Here is a 19,057-nt window from a genome sequence, read left to right as displayed (position 1 = left end):
GATACGGGTACTAATACAGATAATCAAATATCATATGTTAACCGCTATCACCCAAGATACAGAGTACTCAAGTTACTATATAACTCTCACTCATAGTAAGTCAAAGTGATATACGAATTAACATATATATATGAAATCTTATTAGTATTAAGATCTTATAAGTCACCGAGATCTTTGATTCTTCAGTTAAGTCAGATAGAAGAATACATCTCACTGTGGTCCTATCAATACGTTATGACGTACCAGTATAGACAAGTAGCCAAGACAAACTACTTCCATCTATACCGCAGCCTAAACCGATGACTCGTCCTAAAGTCATCTCGGCTGTGATCATATTATATCTCTTAAGGTTAATCCAATTATATGGTCTTCTGTGATCTACAACACACCATATAATCTACTTATATAGAGATAAAGAACATACATATGCAATCATGAACACAAACATATAGGAGATTAAAACAGTGAACATAGGAATCATTGTATACAAGCATAAAAGGTTCTTGCTTTCAGTATACAAATCCAACAATCCCACCCGAGATATAGTGAAACTCGAGCAACCCCGTGGACGTAGATCATTTATGATCGAACCACGTATATCCTTGTGTCGTTTATTGCTTTTATCTATTTTCCAATTATTAAAGTTATTTCTAGTCGCATCACTTTGAAAAAAAATATTACTCTCTCTGTTCCATTAAAAATGACATGTATCTCATTTTGGATCATCTTACTATAAATGGCCCATTTTTATAAATGAAAAAATTCACACCTTTTTCTTAATTGTCGTGCCGGAAAGGTTTGAGCCACTTATAGTGGAACGAAGGGAGTATTATACTTTCTTCGTCCACAGAAAATGGGGCACAATTACTATATTTGAGGTCTACAAAAAATAGGGCAGATTTCTTTTAGTACTTGGTCCCACCTCTTTTCCTTATATTTTATCCTTACAAATACCCCTTATTTAAAACAAAAAATCACTTTTAATTCAATCTCAAACACTCATTTCATATAATGGTGTGACCTTTTTCCCACTAACCACCCATTTTATTAAAACTTGTGCCCAAAGAATGTGCTCAATTTTTGGTGGATGGAGGGAGTATTAATTTTAAGAAGTAAATTATTGAAATTAGAAAATCGAATAACAAGAACATTTTAAGGGTTAATGGTAGATTTTACCCACTCTCAAAGATAAAAACAAAAAAAATACCCACACAAACTAAAACATAAATATAGTATCCTTTTTTTCAAAAACTTGACATTTGTATCCTTAAAAAAAAAAAAAGAAATTTCCAGCCATGCCCCCTCTCCCTCCAAACGTGGTGACCCCTTCCATGGAACTTTTTCTCTTATCTCTTTCTCTCTCCACCGTTTTCTCTCTCCGGCAATTGCATCACGCCTCCGCTGCGGCTTCCCAGATCTGCCGCGTCTCAGTCTTGTCGCGCCGCGCCTCTCCTGCAACCTCTCTCCCGCCCAGTCGCTCCTCCGCTCCAACCGCCCAGCCGCATCGCCCTCCTCTATCTTGGCCGCGTCGCCTCGTAGCGGCGAGCCTCTGCGTCGCCGTGACTCGCCTCACCTCGCCGCGGCGCACCTCCTCCTCATTGTGCCTCGCCTCGCCTCACCACGACGTGCCTCTTCCTCGTCGCACCTAACCACGCAATGCTCGATGGTTCAGTGCTCGACGCTCAGTTGCTCAACACTTAAAGTCGACCAATAGTTCAATTTGAACTATTGCTCGACGCTCGACACCTCCGCCTTGCTCGAAGCTCGACACCTCCACCTAGCTCGACAGTTTGGTGCTCGACACCTCGATGCTCGATAGTCTATGCTCGATACTCGACACTCGACACTTCAGTGTCGAGCAATGCGTGAATGATACATAAGGATAAAAATGTCCTAAGTGGGTATAATTTGTTGTTTTGTAAATAGTGGGTATTTTTTATATCTTGTCTTTCAAAAAGGGTATATCTCATTTTGCCCCATATTTTAATATAATCAGATGAACACATTGTTTTTATATTAGCTCTATAATGTTCTAGCAATTTTCGAGCCAACCCAATCGACTAATCATGCTATTCGATTACGCGCTATTCGGACAGAAATTTTATCTAGCTGAAAATTTTCAGCTCTAGCCCTCTCAAGTTGTCTGTCCATTCGGACCAGATTACAAGTTTCGGGCTCTATTGACCTCTCTAATTTCGTTAATCACATTAGACCTGAACACGACTTTTAGTTATTTATCTATAGTTAGAATAGCACACGACTTTAGAAGACTAGTGTTCAACTGTAGAAACCGGGCTTTGGAGCACAGAATAGGAAGCCAATTTTCCAACATTATCTCTCTATCTCTTTCACACAACTCACTGCGCCTAGTGAGAGAAATCCTAGTCCTTCAACAATGGCCGCTCTTCAGAGCTCATTTACGTCGTTAAATCTCGGCACCAGTTCCTTCCTTGGCCAACGCGTCACTCCCTCCCTCCATCTGCCTCTTGTACGTTTTTCTTTTCAAAATTTCCGCTCTATTATCTATTAGTTTCTCGAAATCATCAGTTAAATAAATTCGAAATTCACAATTTAATATGTCAAAAAAAGAGTTTTAACTGAACACGGAGTTATAACTTTCGATATGAGCTCTTTGTGTTAAAACCCTGGCTGCCATATTTGAAGTCTTAATAAATTAAGTTGTGGCATTTATCCCCCTTGCGAAATGGCTTATTTTCGCTTAATACAATCTTAATTTTGATTATGAGTAACTCTATGTTTATGAGCAATTGAAATGAAACAGAGAAACGAGATTGATGTTATCTTGTTAAAGGAGCTGAATTGTGTGATTACACTTCAGTATACTTCTTTTTACACATTAATTAATATACTTGTAATGATTTTTTTTTAAAAATATATAATTGTAATGAAAAAAGTATATAGAATTCCGAGGTTTCTGAGCGATTGGTCTCACATAGTTACATAGTCGAACTCAGTAAGCTAGGATGTCAATGCATATATATAGCTTGTTTTGTGAACTTAGGGAATTGTTTTTGGTGCAATGTGTGAGATTTGCATGCTGCCTATTTTATATTCCAGAAGCCGTGAACCTAGATGCAGCGTTGGTTTGTTGTAATAACTTGTGCTTCTGTGTGCAGGTTAAGTCAACAGAGCAGCCAAGTTCAATTGTCGCAAAGGTTGGTTGATTTTGATTATGTTTACACGTCTTTTGCTCCTAGTAGGAAAGAAATGTGCCTGACTTAGCTGCACATGCTTAAGTTGAATCTTAATTATGCTTAATGCAATACAAAATCAAACAAAAAACTCTTACTTTTCTCTTGAGTGTAGTCTCCCGGTGTATGGTATGCACATTTAGCATAACCTGATGAAACTAATTGTCATACCATAAGTAATCTAGGATTGGACAGGAACAAGTCATGCTTCCAGTTATTCACCTGTATCTCGTTCATTCTATTGTGGTGTCTTGATTGTTTTTTAAATTACCTTCGGTTTGCTTGATTGATTCCTGCATTCGAAGAGTTGCATTTCTGCTGTGCTCACAATTCCAGCATTTTGTTATGTAACACAGCTCAGAGCATTCTACAATTCAGAATGTATCTGCAAAGTTGCAACCGAAGTTCCTTACTAACCATATTGAAATATCACCAACAGCTTAAACGATGGGAGCGGAAAGAGTGCAAACCAAACAGTCTACCAGTGCTACATAAAATGCACGTTAAACTTGGAGATACTGTAAAAGTCATTTCCGGAAAGGACAAAGGTAAAGTTGGTGAGGTTAGCAGGATTATCACGCATAACAGCAGCATTGTAATTAAAGATATTAACTTGAAGACAAAGCATGTTAAGAGCAAGGGGGAGGATGAACCAGGGCAGATAATCAAGGTTATTTTCTCTTCTCAACTTTGAGCTTAGACCTACAATTCATGCTTGAAAATCGTATGTGGTGATATGCATGTAAGTTTCAGTGAAATCATTCCACTTATTCACAAGTTTAATGTTTTATCTATTTTCAGATCGAAGCCCCTATTCACAGCTCAAATGTTATGCTATATTCGAAAGAGAAGGATGTGGTGAGCAGGGTTGGTCATAAAACCCTGGATAATGGTAAACGTGTTCGTTACCTAATAAAGACGGGAGAAATCATTGACAGTGCAGAGAACTGGAAGAGAGTGGCTAAAGAAAAAGAGAAAGCAACAGAATTAGCTGCTGCCTCTTAGGATACCAGGTTCTCTATATCCGTTCATATATCCCAGCAATGTAATATTCTAGGATCTGCAATTTGTACACCTTCATTTATTCTTTTGACTTACTTTCAAAGGACACACATTTGCTCCTTCCTAAATCCTAATATGGTCAACTTGATAAAATTTTCATGCATTTGTTAGTGTATGGTAACCTCTCGATGTGAATGACAACATGTCTTTCTGTAATTGATGGATTTTTGCATTCTCTTTTCTTGAAAATCATGAAGGGAAGATGCTGCTAATCATCTAAATAATTTGCAAAAGGTTTAACTTAGATGTTGCATAAGAATAAGCAGTTATATAGATGATTATTCAACTAATTTACCTGGAACTAAAATATGCATTGGTGTATTCTGCTGCCTAGTCATGGTGTCGTATTTGGAGATTTTGCAGCTGAGTTTGTTGGCAGGTGTTCTTCTACTATCTTTTCTCTTTCCTCTCCTTTATAAATTAGGTGGGCGATTGATAGATTTTGCTGCTGAGTTATTAGCAAGATTTTATTTAGGTCTTGTGTAGGTTTTGAAGTGGTATATAACTAGGTCTGAATTCTTGTTAAAATGCTCAATTTTATTAATTGACATTTAAGCTTATGAAATCTTTTGAGGGTTTTGTACCTAGTCTAAGAACTATTAACTCATAGTTTTAAGACAGTAACATGTATATAGCTATAGTGAGTATTGGAGAAGAATAGAAGACTCAAAATTTGATTGGATGATGTTTAGTCTGGGGTTGCTCGTGAAAATGCGTAACATGGATAGACTATAATATGAACAGGGATCCACAACCTGGGTTGAGGTTCTAGTAGCTCAGTTCACCAATCATGCTCATCTCATCCCATCGTGAACAAATTTACCTAGCGTAGCTGCTAGTGACTGTTTCATTATGCCACTTGAGTGTTATGAAGTTCCATGATTTTACAAATTCATTTAGTCTACAAAACAGAGGGAGTAGCCAAACTTCAGTTTCGCAAACAGATTAAACCATTAACTGTCATATCATATGGAAATTATGGAGTATTATTTTTAGTATGTTTTTCCTGGATATTTTGATATTGGTTGGCTCCTGGGGAATTTCCAAGGCTTTTGCAGAATGAATCAGATGAGAAAAGCCATTACAAGAAGGTTTTGGGATCAATTTTTGGTGGTGAATTCTTGTAAACAAAATCCTTCTTGTTAGAGAGAGAGGGGGGGGAGAGAGAAGGGTGGCAGGTTGTTTCTTGTGAAGAGTCCATATCACCATTAATGCCTTCTACATTAGAATATACTTTTAAATTATTTGAACCTAATATAGATAGTTATGAGTGGTGCAAGCATTCATAAGTTGCGTCTACCACTCCATTTAAAATCCATGTTTTAATTTTGGTTGCAGAAGATTTGATTCTCCCCAAGCAACCTGCCTCTCTTTTGTTCCTTCTCAGTCTGAAGAACCAATGAAATTTGCCAGAGTACACTTATCATACAGCTACAATTGAATACTAGTATTAATTACCAAGTATCATACAGCTAAGGAGAGCAGATTTCTTCATCTTACCTTTTTGTTTTTTTCCTATTAAAAAGGTCCAAAAATGAGTTCATATCAATGTGATGATTTGAGTGTGTTGACAAGGGAAAATCGTATTTGCTACCAAGGTGTGCATTAAGGTAAATCTCGTGCACTAGCATGTAGACTACACAAAATAGTAAACCATACTTGCAAATCAAATGTGACTTCATAGGTTCGATCTATAATATATTGGTGAGATTCAAACTTGAGATAAGTAAATCTTAAAAATACATGTTACACTATTTTAACCCATTTACATCATTAGGAGGGTGCCTGGGTGAGCTTACAAGTTCTTAAAAATAATTTAAAATAGCTTACATCACTTTATTAAAAGTGTTTAGCAAAATAAGTTCTTGAAAAACTTATAAGCTTATAAGCTTCCCAAAATATAAGTTTCCTCTATTCCTATTTATTTTTTCATAATTTTACAAATATGATTCAACTATAATTTATTATTTTCATCATATACTATTTCAAGTTTACACCTTTTCAATTTTCTCTCTCTAACAAATATTTTTTCTCTTTAACAAATATTTTCTCTTTCTAAAAAAAATCTCTCTTAAGCTTATAGGGTCCGTTTGCTTTTTATCCCTCTAAATAGAGGGATAATATAATGAAGTATAAATTAATCACTTAAAGTGGGGATCATATTTTTTATATCTTATCTATATATATATAAAAGTAAAATAAGCTCTATCCTACATGGCGTAATAGAATCACTCTATTCTAATTTTCCTCAATTCTCATTCATTCTTATTTTTTCTAAATTTTTAATCAACAAATTTCTATATATCTAATTTTGAACCTATAATTTCTTATGCATTAATTATATCCCAACCATAAAGTCAAATTATACACATTATAAATACAGAATCTATTAATTCAGTTAGTAATACCAATTAAACATACGTCTGCACTGAGACTAAGGGGGGAGTAGCTGATGAGGACTAGAATACTCATCAGCGCTGTGCTTGGCAATACAAGAATATATTACCTGATTATTATTATTGTTATTATTATTCTTATTGAACGAAGCCAACCAACGCAGGTTTAATTCAAGACCTCAGATAATAAAGGGATCCGGCAGCGCAGACGAAGGGACCCGGCAGCGCAGACGAAGGGACTTGGCGGCGCAGACTACCCAAGTTACTCAGCAGCGCAGACTCGCCTGTGCAGCTCAAGGGAGCTACTCAACACGGGCAACGAAGAACAGGGCAGATGGGTCAAATCAAGACTAAAGTATATTAAGGCATTAAAGGGCCTAAATCCAATTATTAGAGTTCATGGGCCTAAGGCCTTTAGGGCTCACTCTCACATCTATAAATAGAAGGTTAGCTTTAGCATTAGGATGATAGTTTATTTTGAAGCAACACTTGTACAATGTAATTATCTCACAATATAGTGGAAGAACTCGAAGAACACCCGTGGATGTAGGTCTTAATGACCGAACCACGTAAATCCTGTCTCGATTATTGCTTTTTAGATTAGGCGTTGATTTCATGTTTCACCATTATATATTTTTAAATTTTATTTATTATTATAATTTCGTTAAAGGTAAAATATTATATTTAAACAAAAAATAATTATAATATTTTTTATTATTTTTGCAGCTAACATCAATCTTTTGTTAAACAAAATCGTTATTTACATGTAAATATATATATATATATATATATATATATATATATATATATATTTCATAAAATATTTATTTTAGGCCTATTTCAAATAAATATTACATCCTTTTAATTTAACACAATTTTATTAGATGCTCTCTTTAGTGAAAAGAAATTTATGAAATAAAAAATAAATTGAATAATCACAAAAAATTATTTTTAATAGAGAAAAATATTAATATTTCACAGTAAACATAATATGATCTTATTAATTTTTGGTTGTATATCATTAAATACTAACTATTGGACCCATATATTTACTTGACATGAAAGTGGCGCCAATGTATCTATGATCTATGGTTTATAGTTTTGATTTATATATTATATTGTTCTAATGACTTTTATTAAATAGATTTGCAGTTACAAATGACCAATTAAAAAATCTAGCATTGGTTGCTTATAGCTAATTCCACCAGTTTAGTCAATTTTCCTGGCATGCCGTTACCAAACGAAACTGTCATATCTAATTCAGAAAATCTACTGATATTGGAAGAGATGTCTTACAACATAGAATAAATGAAAGAAGAGCACGCTAAGCTATATCCCTCTTTGACAGATGAGCAAAGAATGGTTTATGAAACAATAATGACGGCAGTTGATAAAGGCGAGGTAGGATTTTTCTTTCTATATGGATATGGTGGTACAGGAAAGACATATATTTGGAACACCTTATGCTCGGCCACACGTGGGAGGGGCGATATAGTACTTCCAGTAGCTTCGAGTGGTATAGCATCGTTATTGTTGCCTAGGGGCAGGACTGCACACTCTAGATTCGGTATACCATTGGACTGCCACAAAAACTCCACGTGCAGCAAGATAAACCCAGATAACGATTTAACTGGACTACTTGTTAAAACAAAGCTTATTATTTGGGATGAGGCACCAATGACGCATAGATATTGTTTTGAAGCGCTTGATAGAAGCCTAAGGGATATTATGAGATCTTCCGATAGGCCTGGAAAACCTTTTGGAGGTTTGTTGGTTGTTTTAGGAGGCGACTTACGACAGATACTTCCAGTGATCCCTAAGGGAAGTCGGCATGACATTGTGCATGCCTCTATAAGTTCATCTCAACTTTGGAATTCGTGTCAAGTTCTCAAGTTAACTAAGAACATGAGATTACAGGTATTTTAATCTTAATCTAAATATATATTTAAAAAAAATTATACTCCATGATAATTTATTAATATTATTTTAATTCAAATAAAAAATATTAAAATATAAAAATTACTAATTATTTGTATCTATGTATTTATCTTAATAATTTTATCTTGCATTGTTCGAATTAGTCCTCATTCCTTAGTAGATGTTATATAAAGGCGACTATAGTAAATTAAGTTCAGCGATAATAACAAAAATTTATTAATTTATTCTAAATCCAAATACCTTGATAGAATACGACGGCATTTGTCAATTATATTAGGCTAATTAAAACTAATGTAGTAATAGATCGTTTTTCTATGGATTACATACTTTACAAGACGACACAGTAAGGTTAAATGGCTTATCTTGATTGATTTTGTGAACATTTAAATGTAATTATGTATAGTTAGGATATTTTCATGAAAAGACTACAATACAACGTATAGGGAAGGGAGAATCTGTTGTGGCATTATCAGAAGATATCCTTATACGCAATGCAACAAATCCTATTGCAGCTATAGTGGAAAACACATATAATGACGTCATGAATAATGCATTTGATCCGGAAATGTTTAAGAATAGAGCTATCTTGGCCCCCACCAATGAGATGGTTGATACGATCAATGATTACGTCATGTCTTTGATGTCTAGCAAGGAAAGGGTTTACCTAAGTTCAGATAGTATTTGCAAAGAAGATGGACAAGTGGACCTTGATGAACATGTATTCTCGGTTGAATATCTCAACACAATCAAGTGTTCAGGATTACCGAGTCATGAAATTAAATTGAAAGAAGGATGCATAATAATGCTTCTCAGAAATATTGATCCATCTAATGAGCTTTGCAATGGCATTAGGCTGATAGTAACTCAACTTGGGGAACGCGTAATTGAAGGCAAACTCATTTCAGGAAAAAATGTGGGCATGCAAGAAATTTTCCATAGCTAGAATGATTATGAGACCATCAGATTTCGCTAAATTTCCAATTCAGTTTCAGAGAAGACAATTTCCTGTGAGTGTTTGTTTTGCTATGACAATAAATAAAAGCCAGTGACAATCTCTTTCAAATGTAGGATTATACCTACCGAAACCAATTTTTAGTCATGGACAACTCTACGTGGCAATCTCAAGAGTCACTAGAAAAAGAGGTCTAAAGATTTGAGTATGTGATGAGAGTGGTCATACGCAAGACACAACAACTAATGTTGTGTATGATGAAATTTTCGATAGATTATGAGGTAATTGCTAATTTAATATTTTATTCAAACTTTAAAAGTTGTAAGTCATTAACGATATTATTTAAAATATTTTTTTTTCTTATATTTTGCTAGGTTGATTTGATATGTGTGTGCTGCTTGTGCTTGGAGGGAAGAAAGGTGCAATAATTCCCATCATATTTTTTCATGTTTATAGGTAAAATATTTTATATAAGGATGGTTGAGCCGGGTCGGCTTAGGGACGATGGTTAGGCCGGAGTTTTTGAAACTGACCTTCCTGCTCCTTTTTCATTTTCTTTTTGTTTTTGTTTTAGACGAGTACTCTTTTTTCTTTCTACGATTTTTCCTACCGAATTTTCCGTAAAAGGGTTTTAATGGGGCTCGGCCCTTAGTCTGCTTCTTTTGTGCTTTCAAGGGTTTCTTAGGTTTTTCTTTTCTTTTATATATAATTGCATTACAATAATATGTTATATGATGATGGATATATTTCATCTTTTACAATATCATGTTATGGCTTGGGACTTCGGAATTTGTTTTTTTTTTTTTTTTTGGAGGGGGAGACAGAAGTTGACTTTTAAGCATCGGAAATTTCTAAAATCATCACAATCAGATTGGATCGCTGGAAGTGTCTAAAATTAGTTTCTTACAATTAGCTTCTGAGTTGAGAGAATTGTTTGACTAAATATTAATAAAAATATATTTAGTTAACAACTTTTACTTTAAAACAAATTTATTTAAATCTTTATTTTAGTGAAAAAAAATCATCAAATAAAAAATGTATTGAATAATTATAAATATTTATATGTTTTCATTTATTCCCGTCGATTTTCGACGCGTTACTGACTAGTTTGTTTTGAAGTATAATATATTTATCCACTCCTTATAAGGTGGTATAAAATTATACCGCCCTCTCTTAGGTATAAAATTATCCATTTCCTAAGAAAAATTATATAATCTGTCCAAATTTTTTCATATATCAAAAGCAAACGACTTCATTCCTTATACCTCAAAGCAAACACACTCATAAACTCAATTATTTAAACACTTTGATAACTTATAAACGCTTAAATATATCTTATAAGCTGACCCTTTTAAGTCATACCCTAGATGACAATGATGGGCACCAAAGACATTACTTGTCTATAATGTCTGGATCATATGAAAGACGTGAAGCTTCGTGGTTAAGATAGCATGTTCCCCTCAAAGAAAGTTGTGATATAGCTCCAAATGAAAAAATAACAAATAAAATACAACATGAAAGTTAGAGAGGGCATCAAAATAAAAGGGAGTTGCACAAACACAAGAAATCAAATAGGAAAGTCGAGACAAATATAAAACTGCCAGTACCAAATGACCTGTTATTGTCTCGATTCTTGTTCTATATTTTGAACTTACACTGTAGGATTCATAACTGCCAACTAGCCCCCACATTATTTACCCCACATTTATTACGCAGAGCTACTTTTTTGGATTATTTTTTATCCAATTTGTTATTATCATGCCTCTTTAATCTAAGCAACTCAAGACATTCCTCCTTCTTATACATTCATTGATTTCAATCACTTTCTCACATTCACTACTACGATATTGACCCTTCTTCCTTACAACAATCACAAAAATGAGTCCACTGTTTTCGTTTGTCAAATTTCAAGACCAATGATTTGCTACATTTTCTATGTCAGTCTGCACATAATTATGTACATTTTTATGAATGTGGGCAGATTGTTCACAATCATTGTACTCTACAAACATTACATTTTCATACAAGTAGCATTTCAAAATCAGGACAAAGGCAACCCTTGTCATAATACACTGTGGAACAAATATTTGATGCTAATTAGACTTTAGGGATAGATCAAATATCGATTATCTGTAGAATCTAATGCATACATATATAACTTTTGACATGAAACTCAAAATCGTTATTATAAAAAGTTTTTGGAAGCGGAACAATTGTTACTTTTGTTTTTGGATAAATATTCATATAATCTGTTTTTAAGATTTTGATCCCTTTCCAAAGTAGGATGCATTGTAGGTCTATAAATACTGTATTTTATTTCCGTATTATACGCGCGACGTTCATTAATATCATTTATAATTTCCGATAAATTTAAGAGCACGTGTTGTTAATTTCAGCTATGAAACAATCGACACAAGAAAACCATGCACACAAGAATTACGTGGTTCGATCTCTTGTGAGGAGATCTACGGAAAAGAGCGATCAAATCTTATTAACTTTGGAGAACAGTAAGGACTTGAGCTCTATCAATGCCTACTTCTATCTCTCTCACCATACAATCTTCTCTCTCCCACTCAATGAGTAATGCGTACAAATTGAATCTAACTGCTAACCTATCACTAGGAATGAGCAGAGTATATATATAACCAGCTAAGGAGCATCATGATCTTCAGATAGCAACGGCCATGATCAGCTGAATTAGTTCAGCCTGAAACCATTTTGATATTGCTAAACAGTTCCTCATGCATTGTGAATAGAAGAAAATACCACCCCTGAGCTTATAGGCTATCACATTAATCTAACGTTTTTCAAATTTTAACTAACAACAAACACAACATATACATCAATAGTTCAAAGTTGCATTGCATTAGATTACATTAAAGGTGCAATGCAATGAATGAGTTGTGCAGATGATGATACTCCTCAAGTAGTCTTACATATGACGACAAAGCAAGGAAGCAGAGCTTTAGGGCTAAGCAAGTAAAGCTCCTCAACATTGGAGTACAAGCCAACCTTCCCAGCCAGGGAGTCGAAGCCCGTCTGGCCGATGATGTGGTGCACGTTGTCGAGGGGCCGGTGCACTCTCCCGGCGATCACCCGGCACACGATCAACGCCTTTCTAAGCGACGGATCCTCCTCTATGGACTCCAACGCCCTCCCGCTCGTGGAGGTGGTGAAAACGCCCACTCCGTTTTTGAACTCCCTCTTGCTGGAGAAGCCGTGTCGGATGATGCGGCACACGCTGCATTTCTCCGACACGCAGAGGCTCGAGGACCCCACGCCGAGGGCGCAGGCGGCGTGGGTGCCGTAGAATCGGAGGAGCTCGTTGCCGTCGGCCAAGCAGCGCGGGTGTTTCTTGGGGAGCTTGCTTGCTCTCATCTTCACCATCTCTCTGTAATCCTCGAATCTGCATAAGCTCTTGTGCATGTTGTGGACCTTCAACACCCTCTCGATTCTCACGCTGCGGCTCTCCGTCTTGCTTGATCTGCAGATGATTTCCACTATCTTCCGCGACGAGTCGCCTTCCACTAGCTCCGTCACTGCAGAAACATATAATTCATATTCATTAATCGTAAATTAATTAATCTCTTCTAAACCCTAATTAATTAGGACCTACCGGCATGTTTGGAGAGATGGTGGGATTCGAGAGCCTCCCACTTCACAAACTGCTCGCCGCATTTGTGGCACGTTGCAGCGCCGCCGCTGACGGCGGCGTTTCTCTCAAGCGGAGCGCGCTTTTGGGAGAGAGAGAGGTTGGGATTTTTCGTATTGAGAGTTGCAGTTTGAGGGGCGGGCCTTGAATTCCCGACGGCGGCGGCGGCGGCGTCGTGGTGGAAGCCGGTGATTTTGAGGTCGCATTTGGAGTTGGTGAAGATGACCTCGTGGGCGATGGGGTTGAGAAACTCGCTGCTGCCGATGGAGCGAGGGCTGCAAGCGGGGGGCCTGTCGAGATGCCTCTTGCTGCCATGGATCACGTCTTTGAGATTGGCGATGGACCTCGAGCAGCCGGAGCGGCCGCTTTTCTTGGTGAGGATTGAGCTCAGATGCTTCTCCGGCCGCCGAGGGTGAGGGTGAGGGTCGTGCACATCGGAGGGGTCGGATTTGCAGTGGAGTGAGTTCTTCAATGAAAACCACACGCTTGGTATCTTCTCTTTCTTCTTCTTCGTCTTCTCCCACATTCTTTTCTCTTTTTTGGTGTTCAGAGCTTCTGCATTTTGCTGAATACAAGAGAAATTGAGGGGAACGCAAGAAGAAGAAGAAGTAAATTCATTACACAAAAAGTGGTTGACATGTGAAGACAAGAAGAAGAGTTTCTACTCTTGGCTAACATTAATATTGCAATTCTGCCTTTTCATTTTCAAGAAAGCGGCCCCTCATCACTTGCTACTAATTTCATTCATCAAACAAATTACAACAAACCCAAAAATTAAAAAGAATTATATGAATGCAGATTAAAGTGGATGAATATTGGGTTTGAGAAGAAATATGACGATGATTAATTGGACTGACACTTGTTGTGTTTGATTTGTCATATCATATGGTTTTTGAAATTTTTCCATCACGGGCTTCACTTACCTACCAACCACGACAATTTATGTGTGTGCCTTCAAATACTGTTTAAGTATTTGGATTTACTTCCCAATTATTCATAACTTGAATTTTCTTTTTCAGAACGAATTTTGGTCAAGTTCAATTCTTTGTATTAAGACTTTAATTAGAATTGCCATATTAATATTGGTCAACTTCAAATCTTTGTATTAAGATTTCGATTGAGATTTGATAAAATACATTTTGACCAAATATTCAAATTGTTTTTATAATCTCGGCTATAAATTTGGACCAATATTTTCAACGAATTGTGTAATCCAAGATTCCGACTTCAAAGCATAGTCATAGAACAATGCCGCTTTTTATGCAACTTAGTTTTCAGTTATGGCATAAACTTTAAGATATTATGAATAAAGAGTAACTTTGAATGACATTGTTTGAATATAATAGAAGTAGAGCAGAGTTCTTATGATCCTCAATTTATTATGTCGTTCACTAGGATAGTGATTGTTGAATATAATAGACATAGAGAGCAGAGTTCTACCTTAATGTGTTATTCTCTCGATGTTGACTAAGAGAATATTAGAATGTGTTGGATTTATAATATGCTTAGGGACTGATAGAGTAAAGATGACAAGAACTAATAACTGAAATTAATTGAATAAGAATACTTTGCTAGAAAGGAGCCATAGAGAGAACTCTGTTCACACTGTTGCGCAGTCTTTTATTCTAAAAAATAATAATCCCTAATAATCATGCAGAAAAACCCTATAAATACCCTACTAAGGCCCATGCAAGCATAATGCTTTACAAGGCCTGTACAAAATAAATTTAGAGAAATACTAAGAAATAACATAACATAACACTAAAAGATAATCCAGCGCCTAATTATCCAATGTTGTCGCCTTCTTTTGTCGCCGAGCGTAAACCTTCCAGGCACCACTCGGCGCCACTCTATCAATTACCCATTTCGGCGAAGCAGCCTTGTCCTCAAGGCGGACTTCAGGGACCTAACCACGCAAGTCAGCCATGTCGATCCACGAACTATCTTCCTCCCCGAGTCTATGCCACTGAATGAGCACTTGCTCTACCATTTCGCCATTCCTTTCCACAGATCGCCGTTGTAAGATAGCCGTAGGAATAAAAGGCGGTTCGGCCTCTAGTAATTCCTCCGGCAAAGTAGGGGAACCTAAAATAGACCCAACTGCTAGCTTAAGCAAGGACACATGAAACACCGGGTGTATCTTTGAATATGTTGGTAGCTTCAACCTGTACATTGTTGCTCCAATTCGTGCTTCCACCTCAAAGGGGCCAAAGTACCGCGGTGCAAGCTTAGCGTGAGCTATTGGAAAAAGACTTGGCTGGCGGTACGGTCGACACCGAAGATATACCCTGTCTCCAACGGCAAATTTCAAAGGCCTCCAGTGTTTGCTCGCCTCGGGAACCAGATGCTGTTGAGCGCTAGTCAAATGCTCTCTCAAGTGAGCCAGTACTTCATCACATTCACGGAGGGAGTCCGCCAAAGCCTGCACGCGCACCTTGCTTGGTAAGGAAGGCACTAGTGGTGGCGGTGGCCGCCCATAAACTGCCTCAAACGGGGTCATTCATATGCTTGACTAAAAATCGGTATTAAAATAGAACTTAGCCCAAGCAAGCCACTTTCCCCAACTCCTGGGCTTCTTCGATGTGAAACATCGTAAATAGGTCTTCAAACAACGATTCATGACCTCAGTTTGCCCATCCGTCTCAGCAAGGTAAGCAGAGCTCATACAGAGTGTGGCACCCGCTGTTTTAAACAACTCGCGCCAAAATGAGCTTAAGAACATTGGATCGCGATATGAAACAATGGACCCAGGTATACCAAGGAGACGCACCACCTCTCGGGCGAACACGTCAGCAACTGTCTTTGCTGTAAAGGGGTGTTTGAGACCTAAAAAATGACAGTATTTGGAAAACCTATTTACAACAACTAATATTCAATCCAATTCCCCTGAACGAGGAAAGCCTGTTATAAAATCCATGCTTACACGCGGTCTGGAAGAGGCAAAGGACTGAGCAGCCCGGCTGGGCTCTTTGTTTCATATTTATTCTTCTGGCAAATGTCACACTCTGCGACAAACGGGTGACGGTCTTCATCATACCGGGCCAATATAAGTTGGCTGCCAACCGAAGGTAAGTACAGAAAGAGCCAGAGTGCCCCCTGCTGGAGATGCATGGAATTCGCCCAACAACTTAGGTATCCATGGAGAATCCACTGGTAAACCAAACGCCCCTTATAAAAAAAAGTGCCCTGAGATAAACTGTAATGTTTTGGAGTTGGCTTGCCTTGTAAGGCGTCGATATTAAGGCCAATTCTAATTTCTCATCTCTTCTAGACAAAGCGTCTGCATCCCGATTATTCCTCCCCTCCTTATAGGTGATTTCAAAGTCAAATCCCAAAAGCTTAGCAGCCCAATTCTGCTGAGCTGGTGTTATTAAGGTCTGAGCTAGTAGTTGCTTCAAGCTTCTTTGGTCAATACGGACCAAAAATCGGCCTTCCAAGAGATATGGCCGCCAATGTTGAACTTCTAACACCAACACCATAAGCTTTTTTTCATAGGTTGATTTTGTCAATAGCTGACTCGATAGGCCTTTGCTAAAATAAGTAATTGGACGATCATCTTGCATTAATACCGCCCCAATGCCTCAACCTGATGCATCGCACTCCACTACAAAAGATTTAGAAAAATCTGGCATACCTAGTACAGGTGTAGTGGTGAGAGCCTGCTTGAGCGCATGGAAGGCGGACTCAGCTTCAACAGACCAAATCCATGACTTCTGCCCTTCTTTAATTAATAAAACTGTTAAGGGGGCAGCCAACCTACCATAGCCACAAATAAAACGGCGATAGTAGCCGGTTAATCCCAAAAATCCACGCACCCCTTGTATAGACGTGGGGGTTGGCCACTTAAGCACGGCCCCCACTTTGCTTGGGTCCATTTGCACCCCTTGTCTCGAAACAATATGTCCCAAGTACTCAACCTGCGAATTTCCCAGCACACACTTCTTTAGGTTAATAATAAGTGAATTTGAGCTTAGAGTTGAGAATACCTCCCTCAAATGCTGAACGTGGGCTTCCCACGATACGCTGTAAGCCAATATATCGTCGAAGAAGACAAGGACGAATTTGTAAAGATAAGGCCGAAATATGTCGTTCATAAGACTTTGAAAGGTTTTTGGCGCATTTGTCAGGCCAAACAACATGACCAAAAATTCATAATGCGCCCTGAGTGAGTTTGGAAAGCTGTATTTGACAAATCTTCAGGGGCAATGTGGATTTGATGGTAGTCGGCGCGCAAATCCAGCTTACTAAACCAACTTGCACCATGAAGTTCATCCAAAAGCTCTTGAATGACTGGTATCGGATACTTATCGACCATTGTTTCTTTATTCAAAGCTCGATAATCCACGCAAAGTCTCCACGACCCATCTTTCTTGTGGACGAGTAACACTAGGCTAGAATAGGGGCTATTACTTAGCTGGATAATGCTTGCCTCGAGCATTTCAGTTACCAGCCTCTCCATTTCATCTTTCTGGGCATGATTGTATCGGTAGGGCCTGACGGACACCGGTGGAGTGCCCTCCTGTATAATAATGCGGTGATCTGCCTCACGCTCTGGTGGAAGCCCTTATGGAGCCTTGGTAATCGCTGGGAAGGCTGACAATAATGCCTCAAATTCAGCCCGCTGTTCAACCCCTAATGTCAGGCCTGTGTGAAAGGGTAACACGGTGTCCTCCTTCATAACCCATAACAGCTACCCCTCTTCTCCTGGTTCTAGTGTTGCTAGATCGACATGGTCACACGCCCGTCGCATGAGGGATGGGTCTCCTCGCAAACACACTTTCTTCCCTCCTGTTTCAAACTCCATTGTCAATCGAGCCCAATTTGCAATCACGTCACCTAGCTGAGCTAACCAAGATACTCCCAAAATAATATCGATGCTACACAACAGAAATATGTCAGCAGTAATATGGAATAGTTGATTGTCAATCATAAGGGGTACCTCCTTGCAAACCCCTCTCGCCGTCACTTTTGTGCCATCCCCCAACATCACTGCCAAGCCTTCCGTAGGATTCACCTGCAATTTCAACCGACTCGCCACATGGTCTGCCATGAAGCAGTGGCTTGCCCCACTGTCAACCATGGTCAGACACCGATGCCCTTCCACTTAGCTGAATAGTTTCATAGTTCGGGGTCCATCAAACCCATTAGATGAGAGTCGCGAGAGCTGTAATTGTTGCAGCTTTGTATAAGGACCCTCTGCCATCTTCTCATCCCTAGGCTCACCATCCCGCTCGAGTGATTCCTCTTTCTCTTCTTCGCCATCTGCCTCGAGTATTTTGCTAAGGATTTTGCAGCGCACTTGTGTAATGGGTTGTATGGCTGGCCACAACGAAAACATTTTTCCTTAGCCCGATACTCTTTCACTTCCGCCGGCTTAAGGTGTCTCACATTCCTGTTTATGTGAGTATTAGACGAACCAAAAGAGTAAGTGGAAGCCTCCTTCAGCCTGCTGCCTTGAAGGTCGACGTAGGTCGTGTAAACAGCCCCGAAGAAGAGCTTGGAAAGGATGGTGTGGTTGTTGATTTTGGGCTGCAAGCTACTCTTCGCACAACAGTGATCGCGGAGAACACATCTGTGAGATCAGATTGGTGTATTTGATCTCGAATAGATGGTTGTAACCCACCTAAGAACATCCCAAGATATTGCTCCGAAGGTAGTATGGGTAATTGCACAACTCTTTCTTCAAATAACGACAAGAAATCCTCTAAGAGGTCTGTCTGTCGTGTGAGAAACATAGCTTCATAAACATTCGCCGAAGTGGTTCACCAATTTTTTGGTAAATTGCTACCATGAGATATTCGTAGCATGGAGTAGGGCCCACTGAGCCCAGAACATAGCCCGTCCT

The 19,057-nt window shown here is 38.2% G+C and overlaps 4 protein-coding genes across 4 annotated transcripts; 2 read left to right on the top strand and 2 right to left on the bottom strand.

Annotated features, from left to right (window-relative positions):
* Window positions 1-2,236: 2,236 nt before the first annotated feature.
* On the top strand, window positions 2,237-4,367 carry LOC131007792 (50S ribosomal protein L24, chloroplastic). Its single transcript, XM_057934709.1, has 4 exons — window positions 2,237-2,488; window positions 3,138-3,176; window positions 3,652-3,882; window positions 4,014-4,367. The coding sequence occupies exons 1-4, from the start codon at window positions 2,396-2,398 to the stop codon at window positions 4,215-4,217; spliced, it is 567 nt and encodes a 188-aa protein (XP_057790692.1). The 5' UTR covers window positions 2,237-2,395; the 3' UTR covers window positions 4,218-4,367.
* A 3,680-nt stretch (window positions 4,368-8,047) lies between these two features.
* Window positions 8,048-9,551, top strand: LOC131008171 (uncharacterized). The gene is made up of 2 exons (XM_057935065.1): window positions 8,048-8,587; window positions 9,012-9,551. Exons 1-2 carry the CDS (start codon window positions 8,048-8,050, stop codon window positions 9,549-9,551), a joined length of 1,080 nt encoding a protein of 359 aa, XP_057791048.1.
* Window positions 9,552-12,352: 2,801 nt separating this feature from the next.
* On the bottom strand, window positions 12,353-14,136 carry LOC131007791 (uncharacterized). The gene is made up of 2 exons (XM_057934708.1): window positions 13,177-14,136; window positions 12,353-13,099 (listed from the first exon to the last, which is right to left on the bottom strand). The coding sequence occupies exons 1-2, from the start codon at window positions 13,736-13,738 to the stop codon at window positions 12,483-12,485; spliced, it is 1,179 nt and encodes a 392-aa protein (XP_057790691.1). The 5' UTR covers window positions 13,739-14,136; the 3' UTR covers window positions 12,353-12,482.
* A 982-nt stretch (window positions 14,137-15,118) lies between these two features.
* LOC131008170 (uncharacterized) lies at window positions 15,119-15,712 on the bottom strand. Its single transcript, XM_057935064.1, has one exon. It carries the CDS (start codon window positions 15,710-15,712, stop codon window positions 15,119-15,121), a length of 594 nt encoding a protein of 197 aa, XP_057791047.1.
* Window positions 15,713-19,057: the final 3,345 nt, after the last annotated feature.

The sequence above is a fragment of the Salvia miltiorrhiza genome, chromosome 2 (genome assembly GCF_028751815.1).
Source record: "Salvia miltiorrhiza cultivar Shanhuang (shh) chromosome 2, IMPLAD_Smil_shh, whole genome shotgun sequence".
Classification (NCBI taxonomy): domain Eukaryota; kingdom Viridiplantae; phylum Streptophyta; class Magnoliopsida; order Lamiales; family Lamiaceae; genus Salvia; species Salvia miltiorrhiza.
Note: the sequence above shows the minus strand (reverse complement) of the source record. Positions and strands in the feature narration are given on the sequence as shown.

What these genes read in the sequence shown, in the direction of transcription:
- LOC131007792 (XM_057934709.1), top strand. Translation starts at nt 2,396, where the DNA reads ATGGCCGCTCTTCAGAGCTCATTTACGTCGTTAAATCTCGGCACCAGT. An exon ending in CCTCCCTCCATCTGCCTCTT is followed by an intron (nt 2,489 to 3,137) that starts GTACGTTTTTCT and finishes TTCTGTGTGCAG; the next exon opens with GTTAAGTCAACAGAGCAGCC. An exon ending in AACCAGGGCAGATAATCAAG is followed by an intron (nt 3,883 to 4,013) that starts GTTATTTTCTCT and finishes ATCTATTTTCAG; the next exon opens with ATCGAAGCCCCTATTCACAG.
- LOC131008171 (XM_057935065.1), top strand. Translation starts at nt 8,048, where the DNA reads ATGACGGCAGTTGATAAAGGCGAGGTAGGATTTTTCTTTCTATATGGA. An exon ending in CTAAGAACATGAGATTACAG is followed by an intron (nt 8,588 to 9,011) that starts GTATTTTAATCT and finishes AATTATGTATAG; the next exon opens with TTAGGATATTTTCATGAAAA.
- LOC131007791 (XM_057934708.1), bottom strand. Translation starts at nt 13,738, where the DNA reads ATGTGGGAGAAGACGAAGAAGAAGAAAGAGAAGATACCAAGCGTGTGG. An exon ending in CCATCTCTCCAAACATGCCG is followed by an intron (nt 13,100 to 13,176) that starts GTAGGTCCTAAT and finishes ATGTTTCTGCAG; the next exon opens with TGACGGAGCTAGTGGAAGGC.
- LOC131008170 (XM_057935064.1), bottom strand. Translation starts at nt 15,712, where the DNA reads ATGACCCCGTTTGAGGCAGTTTATGGGCGGCCACCGCCACCACTAGTG.